This window comes from Mycteria americana, chromosome 8, assembly GCF_035582795.1.
Source record: "Mycteria americana isolate JAX WOST 10 ecotype Jacksonville Zoo and Gardens chromosome 8, USCA_MyAme_1.0, whole genome shotgun sequence".
In the NCBI taxonomy this organism is placed as follows: domain Eukaryota; kingdom Metazoa; phylum Chordata; class Aves; order Ciconiiformes; family Ciconiidae; genus Mycteria; species Mycteria americana.
Window position 1 is genome coordinate 6,354,993 of NC_134372.1, and position 16,400 is coordinate 6,371,392.

Below are 16,400 nucleotides of genomic sequence, written 5' to 3' on the forward strand. Positions count from 1 at the left end.
ATGTGGTGCAGATGCCTAATGTTACATCAAGGAAACTCCACCACTTACGCCTACACGAGTTTCACCTCTGAGCCCCTTTCTTCTTTATTTTAATTTTAAGCTACTTGAAGTAAGGATGTCTTTTACTGTACGTGATTACTGAAATGGGTCCCTCCTCTCAGCAGAAGCTCTCAGTTTACTGCAATATGAATAATGAAAGAACACATTTAAACATGAGTTGTACCATGGAGTTTTATAGGAACAGACTAAAAACATTCAGGCCCAGTCCCAGCTTTTTCCTCTCATTGTGAAGAAGTTTTCAGTCTATGACTCCTATTTGGGAAAATACTTTATTATGGGAACTAAGATAATTTGTCTCTTTTCCTTGCAATGTACATGCAGTGCATGTTCTGAATGTGTGAGGATGAAGAGAGAAGCAGTAAAGTAGAAACAAGAGGAAGAGCAGAAACCACAGGTACTTTTGTGCCTACATGCATATTCATGAATTGCCGTGTACACTCAGGGATATTTTTGGAATTTCAAAGCAACCCAAGTTTCTTTACAGCCTATTCTGTAGATTTGTAGTTGTTGAAATCTCTACTACAAAGAAAACTGAAAACCAAAATCAACACAGCTGAGCCTTTTTTTTATTATTATTCTTATTTGACACTCACATTACAAAATTTAGAAACCATAGACAGTTCAGGCAAACTGTTAAAACACAGTATAAATTAGGGGGGTTTAATATATAAATTCTATACATAGGTAAGTTAGCTCGAACATGACTGACAAAAGGATTTCATAACAATCTTACCACAACTGTATAAAAAGGCATGGGAATAGGATGGGCACTATAATCATGAATGCAGGTTAAGACATTTTCCACAACAGCTATAAAGCGTAACAATGACCATGCTATTCTTGCAGTGTTTATGTGGGGTACGGTATGCATATTACCATTAACATTTTGCAAGATCTATGTACAGTCACAAAATCATAACAGCCACTTTCAAGTAACCTTACTGTTTCCTGCCTGTGCAATTAATAAAGTGTCAATATTTGTTCTGAGGACTTCTAACAAAGCTACATGGTTTGAGTATTATGGATGGTAGAGGGATTTCAATTTGACTGGAAAATGCTAATCATAACATGAATTTGCTTAATTTAAAGAAAAAGATACAGGAAAAGCACAGTGCCTCATTACTATCGCTCACGTGATCAGTATATATCAGTCTTTTAATCCATATTTATTTTCTAGCTTGATTATTTAAAAAAAATAAAATGATAATTTAGTTCCCATTTTTCTAAGCACAGTTGTAAAACGGAGTTTCACCAGAAGAACTGTAAAACTAAAATTTGGATATCTTTATGGGGTAATTTTTTGAAAGGACATGCTTCCCAGGCGACCCTGGACATGTCATTCAACCTTTGAATTTCTCAGTCTGAAAATAAGGACAGTTCTGCTTACCCATTTTTACTCTGTGTTTTTAGGTCTGTGAATAAATGTTTTAGAATGCTATGTTCTTAGAGTTTAGGTTTAAGACAGCTGGTACTGTCACTGTCACTAAAAGTGAAAAAATCTTAAAATCTGATTTTGCATCTTTATAAGCTGATGAACACTTGCTAAGAGTTCTGAAACCCAGAGGATAATTTATTTTCCATCTGTGTTGGGTACTAGCAATGGTCCTTTTACAGACAGACTCCTAAGGGAAGTACTTGTACATTTGTAAGAATTGTATCTTGAAAACACTTGAATTTAAGAGCTCTGTGTGTGTATCTTTCACTAAGTTTTAAGAATTAGGAGGATTCTATTGGAACAATTCCTTCTAGTTCAAGGCAAGGACAGACTGTAAGTGATAACCCAACTTGGGCTGTTATGGAAATACATATGATGTCAACTGTCCAGACTACAGCTTGCGTTTTCTCAACTCTGTTTACCCATGGGCCAAACATCAAGAAACCGTAATATGTTTAGTTGTTTCAAAAAGACTGGAATTTTAGAAGCATAATTAAATAATGAAAGCAGTGATGTAGTACTGACCAGTAACAGTTCACTGAGGAAGTCACATTTCTCTGAAAGGTAGCTGGACTATGGAATTTTCTGGTTAGGAGTCCATTAAATGGGCTGTGCACATTTTAGAAGGAAGTTTCCTGTACAGATATTTAACTTATAGGACTCATGAGCTCTGAACTCTAAGTCTTCTGCATTCAAGAAGGCCTGGGAACATTGCTCTACTGCAGTATTAGTCTGGGTTGGCAGTTTTAGGGCCACAGGGATGAAGGGAGAAGGACTCCTATTCTATTATGACAGCTCTGGAGTATGATTATAGAGCCCTTGTATGGCAGAGAACTAGAAAAATGTTCCTATGGCATTTTGCAAGAGCTGTTTATGGAGAAAAATACTGCTTCTGTGGAGGGAAAGGTATCAAGGGAAGAGTGAGCAGTCTAAGCCACTCTGAATTAACAGCGTTACAGTCTGTGTCTGGCCACAGTGCAAGGCAGGGGATCTAGACAAGAGTTACTCATACTTAGCTTTTTTTCTGTAGCTGAGGTTATAGCCTGAGTTTCAGTGTCTTGCACCTGTGCAGCGTGTATGAAATACCACCCATACAAGCTATTAGCTTCTTATCTACATCTTGCATAACGTAAAAACGCAGGATGTGATGCCTTGTATGAACATTAGCTTAATGTATTATTTTTTGCATATCTGAAAATATGCAAAAAGAATTGTAAAAGAAATTAATACAAAACAGATCAGCCTCCAGATCTGTTCCATCAAAAAAGGTAACTTCTTTGCTGCCTCCTCTGCTCAGCTCAGAGCTCAGCTGCTCCACAGGGCAGCTAACAGTGGTTGCAGGGAAAGGGACACACTCTAAGGCAGTGTGCTTTCTTTCCAACATACCCAACACTAAAACAAAAGTATTGGTACAGCTTTCTGCATCAGTATTTCACTGTATTCTCTCCTGCCTTAGCCTGCCCAGCTGCCATTGATATTAATAGGAAGATATGCACAGATATCTTGTTCCACTCTGCTGCCATGCTGTGAAATATGAAAGTTAACAACCATCAAGGTATTTCTCATAATTTTTTTAAGCACTTATTTTTCTGTGTTGCTTAGATCTTAAAATCTCTGTCAACTAAGTAACAAATTCTTCACTGTTTCAAGTCCTCTAGAGGAACCTCTTTTAGTTCAAAGAATTTTCTTGTAATCATTCTGTCGGATGGATAAGGAAGTAGGCTTTGCCCCAGGTGAACTTCCAAGAACTTCCTACCTTTCAAAAGGGATGTGTCCCAGCATCAGAAACCTAAGAGTGCAGGCTCAGATATGAATTTGCATGTCAGCTTTGTACAGGATCATCTAATCACCTCTGCATCCCCCTGTTAGTGTATGTGCTGCCATACGGACACCAGATAAGCGTGTGCTGTTCCCCAGCCACAGTTCAATAATGCCCTGCACCAACTACTGAGGTAATTTCATTCAACAGATAATGTTAAAAAGGACAAAAGAAAAGAAAGTCTTTGGCCCACAGTTGAGCCTCTGAGCAGTGACAAACGGGCTTTTCCCTGTTTCCTTGTCACTCCCTAATCACATTCTGCAATTACAACAATGGAAATAATCAGTTCACAATCAAAGGGGTTTTAATTTCCAATGAAAGAGACACCTGAGACAGTAAGGCTAATTTCTACCAGTCTAAAAAAGAAAAAAAGGTTCTTAAAGCCAGAAAGTAAAATTTTGCTCTCAGACATGAATTAATTAATTGGATCAGATTTAGTCCTTGAATTTGCTGCTGAAACATCAACAATGTCAAAGAAAACTTTTGCTAAGGCTGGATTTTCATCCTATTCAGTGCAACCTGCCCATCTGAGAGTTGCACCTGGCTCAAAAGAAAGGCCAGGGACTATACCAGTTGTCAATGCAATTTAATCCCTATGAGTAACTTAAAACTGTACTATAGTTAATAATCGGAGGACTGCTCCAAAGCCCATCAGAATCAGTTAGAGTTTTTGCTCTGGCACGTTGCTGTGCTTGGGATCAGTCTCATTCTATGGAACACAGTCATTGTTAGGCCAGATACTGTTAACTGTGTAACATTTTTACACTGATATGCATAACAATATCTTTTCTACTAACATGTCTTCTTTTTGATAACTCCAATTACATATTCAGTCATCTGAGCTCTGTTCTAAACTGGATTTACAGTCATGTGCAAACCAGTGCTCATGTGCTTTAATAAAAGGTGCGTAAACTATTGCAACAAAACATGACGAAGTAACCAAGGTATCAGTAAGGGAATGGCTTGATTTTAAGTGAGTGATTATCTTATCACCACTGACCACATCATAAAATATTTTCAAGCTGAGAAAAATATCTCTACCCTTAAATTGTTTCTTATTTGAAGTGCTTTAGCAGCTGTGTCCACGCTTTGTTAAAGTGCCATTTCAGCAGTGGCTGGGATCACAGTTTGCTTCCAGATCTGCATGTCCTCTATCCACGTGGGGAGCTTCCAGCCAGCTGTATGACAGGATTGTGTTAACTGCCTAACAGAGGGAACAACGATATGCTAAGCTTAGTGCACTCTGGTGCACAGGGTTCTTGTGTGCTAGACTCATTTCAAGAGTTTTTTGCCCTCAACACTCAGTCACGCCTAGCAGCCCTACATCCATCCACCTTTAATTAGGTGATGTGATTGATGCTGATGTGAAATTGAGGGCAAGATTGTATGATTAAGTGTCTTTTGAGAGGCATTGAGCAAGTTCATCTACTGACTTCAACACAAGCTCAAGGCTCACAATTCCCTCTTTGTTTTTCACTGGGCTTTTTATCTAGCCCCGCATTGCAGAATGGCACACTCAAGAAATGAAAAAATAGAACTTTTGTTACCACTCTGATTATGCTAGAGGAGGTGCAGAAGTGATTTCATATATCTGGGTCTTTTAAAATATTGCTGTATACACAAAAGCTAAGTTAATGCTTCTGAAAGACTCTGTATCATATATTCACGTCTTACTAGCTTAGGGTTTTGATACTAACGCTACAGACCTATAGCTCTAGCTTTGCTCTGTTCTCTGTGTAGCATTAGTTCAAGCAGCTGTCAGGGAGGCAAATCCACTGAAAAAAGTGGAATTAGCCATGACATTACTACTAGTAACTTGTCTAGATGTTAGTCTAATGACTACATGCCTTACAGTGGCTTAGTGCTTGGTGTTAAGTGATACTGCTTTCTTTTCAGCATGGTAGGAGTTCTTTACATGTATATAGCAAGAAAATATTAATTATTGGATGCACTTTTTCTCGTTTTCATGTAATGTTAATACATTTTTGGATGAAATCTATTCCCCAAATTGTCATCGTTTGTTTTCAGTTGTACTCGTGCTTTGTAAAACCTGTTGGTGAAGCAAGGCTCTAACCACTCTCTCTCCTGTCTGGAGCTGTACACCCCAGTTAGGCCAAATGTGAATTACAAATGCAACTGACAGCTGTAACTTAAGGCTTTACATTGTTTGTATTTAAATCAATAGGATTTTAGCCACGAAATTATGTGAAGACATAATTATGAAGACATTATTATGGTTCCTAAAGTCTGTTTTTTAAAAATGCTGTCTTCTCATTTTAAGTTGCTGTGTACTCTCATCTCCAAGTCGTTTTGCAAAGAGCAGCCAGCACCTCTGGAGATCATATACTACGGATCAACATGCCACGCACCTCTATAAAGCAATAATTGCCTCCAAGCAATAATTGTTCACCAAGAGATGAGGATGTTCAGCACCTCTGAAAAAAGACCTTTTAAATGTGTGACTACATAAAGGCTTAAAGATAATTTGGTGCTTCTGAAAGTCCCACTAAGCCCTTAATACCTACCTAAATCTGACCTTTATGCTTCCATTTTAAGCATTGAGGTTTGAAAGTTTTGGACTATGAAAGTGGTTTAGTTTGCAACAGTGATAAATTTTATGAGCTCTAATTTAACTCATACTTACAAAATTGCTTGAATTCACAGAAGGTGCCCAAGAACATAAAGTATTATCATGAGAAATCACATGTTGATTCATCTTCAGGGTGTTATAATATCAGCTGTACCAGCCTCTATTGGCTCATTAGAAAAGGAGTGAGGATTTACATTTTAAAAAGCAGGTTTTAAGGAAGGGCCCATCCACCTACATTGGGTTTCAGATGAATAAAAAAACATTTCCACTATGAAGTCACACTGTGCCTGTTAAAAAGATGCAGACATTAAGAAAAAAATGTCCATTTAGCAAACACACTTAAGCATTAGCATTGTTGTAGATATGTTTATGGTTATTGCTCTGAATTTGGTTGGAATTTAACAGGCTTTTAATGGCATCATTTTGGAAATGGTTCTGCTCGAAGGAATGGCTTTGTGTGTACGTTTCTCTGTACAGCTCTCAGCTCATGTACAAAAATTAACAAACAGCATATTAACAGTATCACCAGAATAGTGACCATTCCCTGGCTGGAATGATGTTGTACCATCCTTACACTTAGTTCTTCCATACAAAGCTTGAGTAAACACATGACATTTTTATGTTCCCCCTACTTGAACTCATGCGCTGACAGACCTATACGAAAAGGAGAATTGAAGTTCTGCCTCAAGCCCCTACGTATGCAAATCTAGAAGAAGCTGTCCTGCTCATCTCGGCAATTGCAAGAGCAGTGGATTCCAGGTGGCCGTGATCCAGACTGCACAGGTTTTCACAGATCAAAACCCAAATTAAGAACTGCACTGCAGACACTACAAACCTTTAGTATACCACATAGAGCATGTCTCAGGCTGCTGTACTCCCGATCAGCTCAATTGTCAGAGCTGCCCTCAAACACTAGCTCACCAATGCCTCACATTTCAACAACTCACTCAGGCACGAATAACTTCTGAGGCCTGGCAGAGGGCAGGAACAGCTCCAGTCTTCTGGCTAAATGCATAGGCCAACACAGCCAGGTTTTGTGATTAGCCTAATTTTTCAAAACACTACAGCCACCTGGAATCACCTCGTATCAAAATAAAACTATTACTGATCTCAAAGAAAGGGTTACATCCTTCTGTTCTAGACAGGGAAAGACTGGAACATCTGCAAAGGCCAGCATCAAGTCAGTAATAAAATGCAAAGTTTGATATCATGTGGCATTTAGGTTTCATTTAAGCTTTTTGAGGCCTTTTCTGGGGCAGGTAGGAACTTTCCTTCCACATATAAACAATTAGTCTACTGTTAGGGCTTAGTTTTGAATCTAATATCCATATAGGTCATTATCATTTAATATATGTGTTACAGTAGCACCTTGATTATTGTACAACTTCAAACACAAGACATAGTCCCTACTTCATATTATTTGTAAGGAAATGGTGAACGTGGTTTAGATCCTAAAAATAAAAAAGAGAAAAATGGTTATCTGCTCATGAATGACAAATTCTTTAGTGCATTCATTCTAGTCTGACACCCTTTGTCTTTTTAAAGCATACCATGTAGTTCCCAAATTCAGAGCAATTACCTTCCCCCTCTTATCCTCCTAGTATCATGTTGCAAAATAAACAGTACTGTATTAATTGGAACCTGATGGATTTTTTTCAAATGGTAATGCAGTTATCTTTTTTCTTTAAGTGTGGTAAAACCCTCTAAAAGATGCATTTCAGCATCAACATAATTAGGGAATACACTACATACATTAAATAGAGGTAAGTTGAGTCCAGAGTAATTTGCTTCTTCAGTTCAACTTTAGATGTGGTAGTGGGGGTGGGGTGGGGGTGTCTTTAAGCAATACTGTCTACACTCTGTGCCCTCCTCAGATCAGCCAAGATTCACAGTAAGAAAAGCAACAACGGTGGTGGGAAGAATAACTAAGCAATAGTCATACTTCAGATTGTTCTCTGTAAAAATTCATGGGGTTTGTACAACTGTCCCATGCTGATGTGGTCTATATGTGACATACATGTATACACATGAGCGAGCGATGTCAGTTTTCATCTGCTGGAAGCTTATACCTGTAGCAGTCAGTGCTTTGTTCAACAAGGCTGGGGGACTGCTAATGTAAGTTCTTCTTTCTTCATTCAGCAATTAACCAGATTGCTGCTGTGTCTGTGTTTGATTTAATTTTACAATCCTCAGAGGGTTTAAAGAGCTGCTGTCTGAAGCACCTGCTTGTGAAATATTCAGGTGTATTTTTTGCTTTCCATTTTTTATACATTTCCATTCTCTTTTGCAGTACCATGGTTCTCCATGCTCCTGATTTTCTTACGTTTTCCTTCAGAGGCAAAAGTTACAGTGATCGTGACGCAGTTTGGGCACAGCCACAAATAGTCTGTTTGTCCTTCCTCTCTATGTCTCATAGTTAGAAAAGCGTCATTGTGCACACAGTTCTGTTGATTTCAGCGGATGAATCCAGTTCATCCATCATGTTAGGCAGTCAAAAAACCCAACAAAAAACTCAAACAAAAGAAATTGTCTAAATCCCAAACAGGCATCTTTGGAATCAGTAGTGCAAAATGTTTGCGGATTTCTTTTCCTTGACCTACTGCAATAATCTTCAAGTCTTTCCTAAAATAGTGGATCTGTAAATTTAAAACATAAGAATAATGAAAAAAAAGGCAAATATAAAAGTGGGTTGGTTTTTTTAAATCACTCTCTTTAGATTCTCACTTACACCAAACTGTTATACGTCTCTTATAAGAGATGTAAACTGTAGGAAGATCCAGTTAACCTAGGACATTTTTCATCTACACCAGGCCTCTTTTGCATGGGTACAGCACTGTATAAATGCACAAACGGAGGGTATTCTTTAAATGGTGGATAATTTGAGATTACGATTAGCTTTTATCAGTGCAGCCTCCGCTCTGTAGATTGGTCTTAAAGGGAAAAGACCTCCATCAAAGGTCACATTTGAAATGCCAGCACTTTACAAGCTTTGACTATCAGTGCAGCATTTTGGAGGTATTTCAGAAATGAGCTGTTAAAACGAGGGGTTACCTTAAGGATTTCCACCTGTCTTTTTCTGTCTGGTTTTCTGGACTTTCACTTTCATAGGAAGCCAGATACAAACCTGGAAAAGGTAAATATGTGTTATTCCGACAGCAACAGTAACCCCCTCTCTCTCTGCATTCTTGTATGTCCTATATTGTACAACACAGCACGAGAAACTTTAAAACTTCATGGTCCAGCAGGTAGCTGGTAATCAGTAGGACACTGATGTTTAGCTCACAGGGCTACCTTTGAAAGCTGTTAGGTTAAGTTCAATGGAACAGTAAAGGAGCCCAGCGTTAAAGTATGTTAGCATGACCTTCTTATAACAATATTAAACAGTTAAATGGTCTCTGGTTTTGCATATAGAGATCTGGGCCTATTTACTCCATCACAGCACTGCTACCAAAGTGTTATATGAACAGTAAAAAAGAGAGACAGCGAGAGCTGACAGCTAAACAAATAAACTTTTTAAAATTAAGGATACCCCCCTCACTTAACACAACTTTACCTTCCTCAATCTTTTTAAAGCTTGCGGGGACATGGTATCTTAAATGAATGCAAAACACCCTCAAGGTAAGGATGAGTTACAGAAACCAGAGAAGGAACACAGTTGAAGAAAATAAACAAGTCCCTTTTTTTCTGCAAAACTTTGCATTGTAGGATGCATTTTATGATGCCAAAATGTGTCTAGGCTGTAGAGTCTCCTCCGCAAAAGCTGACAATGCATTAATATCTCACTGTCTTCACAGAATTTTTTTAAAGGAGGCTGTGATTTGCATTCACACACATTTCCTCATTTGACTGTTTAGTGATGCTTTATTCTTTAATGCTTGAACCATCTCAGTGTTCAAGTCTGTGCTACAATTCAATTGCATTTTAATATTCAAGTGTTGGCCCACTATTCCTCCACACCGTGACAAGCATAGTACAGCTGCATTTCACATACCACTGCTGCACCTCTCTCATATATTCTCCCACCGTTTACTCTCAGGGCAGGTCTTTCTGCTCTGCACTTCCCCTGGGTAACAGGGGAGACCTGCTGTGGCTTCTGCAAAGGGCATCTCATGAAAGCAGTATGGATATAGGGCAGGGCATGAGAGAGAAAATCTGCAAACAATTAGTGAGTTGAGGTCACCCTTTTTTGGCCCAGCAGCATGAAAACTGTACTTTTAAACACCACTTCTGAGATACCCCTGACTTTCACTTTCTGTCCCTTTGGAGCCTAAAGCTAGAACAAATGCCTCCATCCTATCTCCTTTCGACACGTATTACTTTAATCACATTAATTATTCTATTTTGGCAGTCATTCTTCTTAGGATTTAGGCAGGGTTTTTGAAGCAGTGTTTTGTGTTCTGAAGTAGTCTGTCAAATAAAAACTGTCTGGTCTGCTTAACTTGGATTAGTACAGAAAACTGCCTATAGAATCAAGAAAAAATAAACCCAACACCAGTATAGCTTATGGAAATATAGCTATAGACAATTCTGTGCGTGACAATGTACCAAGAGGCAACTGACATGAACCAATGTGAAATGACACAGTCTGACATGCTGGATACCAAACTGAAGAGGACACGAAGTATAAAAAGACAATCAGAGAAATTATTTCAGAACAGGGCTTTCATAGCTACAGCTTAAATTAATTACTAGAAAAGATTTTTCTTAAAAATTCTTTTTTGTAGATGACATATTTCTTTGCTGTAGCGGAGGAGGTCAGCTGGACTACCATCACCCTGGGCTGTGTTCACTGAAGAGATGACAGTGTTGGTTTGCAGAAGAGATTAGGTCTGGCTCCGTCAATCACAGAGCGAGTGGCTAAGGGACAGCTGACATTCATAGCAGTCCACGACATGGTTGTGTGGCCTCTTCTCTTGGTTACAAAAATGGGGTCACAATGGCAACTTCCTAGACAGTGCCTTATAGAGAAGCTATGGACAAAAGAAAAGCAATCAGGCAGCAGCTTCATGAGCTAGAAGGTTACATTTGCAAAACCACGTCGATAGGCTGGGGATAAGCAAGCTGCATGACAGGAAAGCTAGGAAAGAACTGGGACTGGTCAGTGAGAGAGATCACCAAAGCATGGAGCAGGGTGTTAGTTAGTAGTGATGAAGAAACATATTTTCAGTGATTAGAGACTGTACAGAGTCTTACCATCTTCAGTAAAAATGGGAGCAGTATGCAAGTAGTGGATGATGTTAGGGTCTTGTTCAAAGGGACATTCCACTTGCTTCCATGTTATAAATTCTCCTACTTGCTTAGCCAGTTCCAGAAATTTCTGTAAACATAAAACCATTCCACTCAGCCGCAGTAAGATTATCTCACTAAAACAACCACATCCAAGCAGAAGACTGGGATCCAGGATCCCTCGTGCCAACTACAAGGATATTGGGAGAAAAGAGCCTTGTATGTTTTAGATGGGTACATTTTCACAGTTCATTTACAGGGGAAAGCGAGAGGAAAGGGTGTGCTATGTTCCTTCTTACAAGCCGACTCCGTTTGTACTTACATGAAAATGTATCCATGAAGGAAGTTACGGGTTACACGTATGTACTTAAGAATAGAGGACATAAACTTCGATGGAACAGGAGGGAGCAGAATTAGATATAAATTACATCAAGTGGAATGACTCCAATGCCTCACAGCTCTTGAGGTCTTCTAACAGTTCTGATATAATTTAAGGCAATGCCAGGCTCAGTATTGTATGCATTACTCACTATCTCACAATGCCAGTAACGGAAGGAGAAATTTAATGCAACCAGAGCGATTTTGAAGAAAGGATTTACAAAGAATTTGAGAGCTCAAGAACTATTTTCTCATCAACACTGGGCAGTCCTTTCCGAAGCACCCCACCTCTGCCCGTCCACCGGCGTACGAGAACATCGCCACCGCAATGCACAGCACAATGCAGAACACCCGCCTGCCTGCACGCTGCCACCAGCAACACGTTGTACTAGTGTAAAAGCATCCGCTCCAGCACAGAACTGGGATTACTCAGGATACGTGACTAATACTACCTGGTGCCAGGGCTGTGGGGGAATATAAATCCTTCTACTGCATTTAATAGAAATTCTTCTGTGTAAAACCTACAGGCAGGAGATAACACAGTCGAATCCTTGTATCAGCGGCATGACATTTACCTCATGGACACAGTGACTGTGTACTCTATATGTAATTCTGCTTGTGTTCTAATTTTTCTCTAATGACCACAAGTAATTTATGTCCTACTTTGCCAAACCTCTTTATTAAAAATGAGAAAGTGCTAAAAAGGCAGATAAAATAAAGTGTAAAGCATTTTATACTGACTTGTTTCTGTGTGTGTGTGCGTGTATAGGAAAAATAGTTTTCCATGTTTTCTGATGAAGTCATCTTCCCCTCCAAGCCGTAAGTATAACATTTATACTACTGACGCTGTATTTCTAGCAGCCAACTGACATCAAGCAAGTTAGGATGATCTGCTTGTAATGTTTAAATAAGATATACATATTAATTCTTTTAAAAAACATTCTGGGATTGGTTTAACCTTCACACAGTCACTTGAGATCGTCCCTTCTGGCATATTCAGTCTTTGTTGGTCTGCACTGAAATTGCAGGCCATGGTCTCAGATAGTGCTATCAGAATGGGATAGATAAAAACATTTTTCAGATCTTACTTCAAAGTTGACGTGTCCATTTGGAAGGCGATTAGCACATCCTTCATTCAAAAAATAAATGTCTTTGATCAACAGGCTGAAGAAGGGGATCACAATCTGTGAAGAGAAATGACATAACTATTATCTTTCCAGTTCAGTATTTTCTCTGGATGAAAGAAGAACTCAATCAGGAGAGAGGAGAAAAAAGAACTATTAACTTTTCAGTGTGCTGTGCACTTAAAAAGCAGTACAGTGACAGGCAAGCGTAAGGGCAGGAGGGTATAGAGACACCTTCAGCCATCAGGAGGATGTACGCTGAAATGAATACGAACTGAACACAGTGTTCACTGAGCAGAGTAACACGACTAAGAAAAGGATAATAACCCAGTTTATTATCAACAGCATCACTGTTTGATGACAAGATCAGACAGCAAAGAGCAAAATAAAATTGCAGAACTCTTCCTTTCTCTGTTGGGTCTTTATAAGCAAGGATTTTGAATACACACATTTAAAGACAGCTGGGAACCAAAGAACCAGCATTGCCCTTAACAAGGAAAGACAGAATAAAATTTGATGACCGAGGACTTGTCTACAAACAGTTAATCAAGAGCTGTTTCATTTTCAACAGCTCCATGCATGGCTGCCTCTTGAGGCATGTAATTTCCTTCCTGGTGCCTGATTAGTACAACCTGCTTCTCCAAATTAACCTGCAGACAGTAGGACTGAAAATATTAAGTTAGTTGACAGGAAACTGCCAACAGTAGCCAGAGAGATCATTGTAGCACTCAAAATAAGCCCTGGGCATCATCCAGGGCAAAATGGCATATAGCAGTCATCCAAGCCTTCTCTCTAACGCATCAGATTCAGGTCCTAATTTGCTATAGAAAAAGTCTACTTCTAGGTAACACTCTTGAAATTAATGGAATTACAGCAGGGATAAATTTGATGCCAGATGCTCTACGGCAGAAAGCAGCAACGGCGCTCCTGAAGCGCATCCCCAGCGCTTCATCAGAGACCCAGAGTGCAGCAGACTCCCTCTGCGTCCTCTTGTGTCACAACTCAAGGGAAAAGAAAGATAACACAAAGGACCAGTCCATGACAAAGCTGACCCTCAGGGCTCTGGGATTTGATACTCAAATCTGAGTCTACCCACCTCCCAGCAGTGGCACTGTGATAGAAGAAGGCCACTCGGAGGGTTTGAGCTATAAGGTCAGCAGCCACCTCCATGAGCATTTTCCTGTGGCAGCAACACCTGTCTTTTAAACCACTTACGTATAAACTTAACCACCGTGAACTTAAAGGAAAGCATGGCAGAGTGTCCAAATGTTTCCACTGTTCTATTTGTAAATTAACTGAACTGTAGCTTGTTAAGTGTGCACCAAAGTTAAAGTGCCTTCACAGCACGCAAGACCAGCCAAGGGAGCAATCCTTTAGTTAAGTATTTAATGTCGTACTGTTATTCCATCTCATGCTGTACATCAGCTGTAACGGGATACGAAATGGACCTAGAACAGGCTTGGCAGCTGTTATTTTCCAGTCTATAGCCTTCACGTTGCAACAGTGTGAGCAAGTCATAGATGCGAAAACACTTATTGCGGAAAGGAGTCTACAAGCCACTACCCACTCTTGCTGTGAAAATGGAAGCCAATTTCTGTTTCAGCTAAAATACCACATGCGGTAAACGGCTAAAGATCTGCACCTCTGCTGGCTTTTTTATGGGACAGCCATAGATAAACTCTGTAATGTCAGTGCAATAGCCATAAAAAAGCCTGGACTGACACTCCAGGAGCCACTGGCATTATCCTCATACATCCCACTGATATAATATAGGAATGGAAACAAAGGACAGCCTAACCCCCCAAAATCCTGAGCCCTGCTATCAGGGTGAGGTGGAGCCATTTCTAGGCAAACTGAGCTAAGTGTGTTTCAGGATTCATTTTTATATCATCCCAATAGATCCGTCAATCTGAGGTAAAGAATACAATTCAGCCTGTGTGGTTGGTTTTCTACCAAAAATGATGATAACTCTGTAACCAGTGTGGTCTTATAAGGTGGAACGATACAGACAGCTGGAGCCAGACACTGAGCCCCAGCTAGAAATTACTGCCAGGTTCTGTCTACATATTTTTTGCAGGCAGATGTGAGCTTGTTCTGCCCTGCTCCACTGCCTGGGAGCTAGGTCACCATCATTAGTGGTACTAAACATAAACGAAAAGCCTTGCTGAGAGGGAAGGTATATGAATGTGGGCTCAATGCCATGTTAATACAGCTACAAAGCCACCAGTCAGCTCAGAGCGTGGGTAGAGCTTGTTCTCATCTGCATCCGAAAGGCGTCAAAGACGTACCCTGGGATACCAGTTCTCTACACATTTTCTGTCTTTGGGTCACCATTTATTTCCCCAGTAAAAATATGTTACCCTGTATGTTTTGTTTTCCCAATTTCTGTAGGAAAAGCAACAAAAGTGGATATAGCTACACTCTAACGTTGGCTTCAATCCAGGCCCTTTGCTAGCATAAAATCTGGGTTAGTGCCAGAAACTCACATTTCACTCCCTTTTGATTCCCCCCCGCGCCATCCAACCCACCCACATGCTGAAGGACAATTGCCTCCTGCAGAAAGAAGGAAGCTAATGAGATCAGACGCGTTCTTCCTCCATAGTATCAGACGGCAACTACACACAGTACCGCACTGTACATACTCCCAACATTTCAAAGCCAGAGAAATGTCATTAGCACAATGCAGGGTTTCCCAGTGGAATGACTTAATTCTGGAGATGGCACAGGTCAGCTGACTGCATAGATAAAGCCGGACTTAGTGCTTAACAAGTATACCCCTCTGAATTCTGCATGAAACATCAGCCCTTCTTCATTACCAGTTCTCTCACCCTGCGCTTCGGCAGGTTTACTTCTGCCGCTGCAGCGCACCTCTCAACTTTGAGAGCTGCCTTGCCGTGCCTTTTTAAAAGCCTGCTCCCGAACGAGCGACGAGTAGTTATAACTACATCGTTTACACACTGAGAGAAGGGCCGGATTAGAGCAGTGAGGAGCGAGGGCAGGGGGTCCTCCATGGGCATACTGAGACCCTTCTCCTACAACCTGTGCTGCAGTCTCGCACGAGCACCCTGAGGACGAGGATGGAGCGGGTGATGAAATCAGGCAGTGCTCTTTGTGCCAGAAGGCCGGCGTCACATGGAGGGTTGGGGTGAGATGTGTGCACAGAGTAGGCGGAGGGAGGGTGCCCCAGGACACTGGCTCACCCTGTCTCCCTCTGAGGATATCATTTAGCCCCCGAGCTGTGCTTCTGTTCAAGTGCTGTTCACAACTCAGCAGCCAAGACACCAGCCCTGAGGAGAGAATAAAGTAACGTTTCTGGTGAGGCTGCCAGTTAAATATTAGCTCCTCTGAGCCTACGGGCAGTTTTTCTTCCCGCGAGACACAACCCACTGCTTAGTCTGTTGGGCTGCAACGTGCAACGAGCGGTCCCTCCAGAGCACCTTCCTTCTCAAGCAGATGGACTGAGGCCTGAAGCCTCCATCTGTGCTTCTGGGGTGGCCGCTTGTCGAGAAGAGGGGTGGAGGGGATTGGGATATCAAACCCGTGTAAGCACAATTCAATTTGAAGATAAACATTTTCTCCAGAGTGAGCTCTGCCACAAGTTTGCCAAGAAACAACATAACATTTTCTATCAAAAAAGTGATCATGTGCTTTCAATTCTATTCAAACTCATTACAGTAAGTATCTGATAATCTTGCTTATAAAAAGAAACAAAATTCCTTAATTCCTACAGCAAGAATTACATGATCTGCTGTATCTGACGCTGTAAAA

General features: G+C 40.5%; 1 protein-coding gene and 1 long non-coding RNA gene across 2 annotated transcripts in view; one reads left to right on the forward strand and one right to left on the reverse strand.

The window, feature by feature from the left end:
* Window positions 1–363: 363 nt before the first annotated feature.
* On the forward strand, window positions 364–5,706 carry LOC142413558 (uncharacterized). Its single transcript, XR_012776841.1, has 3 exons — window positions 364–454; window positions 2,952–3,050; window positions 5,596–5,706. It is a non-coding gene; the product is annotated as an uncharacterized LOC142413558 (long non-coding RNA).
* A 1,821-nt stretch (window positions 5,707–7,527) lies between these two features.
* Window positions 7,528–16,400, reverse strand: part of RASGEF1C (RasGEF domain family member 1C) — a 28,573-nt gene continuing 19,700 nt past the window's right edge. Inside the window, exons 10-13 of the mRNA XM_075509805.1 lie at window positions 12,597–12,692; window positions 11,098–11,221; window positions 8,956–9,028; window positions 7,528–8,540 (exon numbers count right to left, since the gene is read on the reverse strand). Of these exons, the coding sequence (XP_075365920.1) occupies window positions 8,516–8,540; window positions 8,956–9,028; window positions 11,098–11,221; window positions 12,597–12,692 (318 nt within the window). The 3' untranslated portion in view covers window positions 7,528–8,515. The remainder of the gene's footprint in view (window positions 8,541–8,955; window positions 9,029–11,097; window positions 11,222–12,596; window positions 12,693–16,400) is intronic.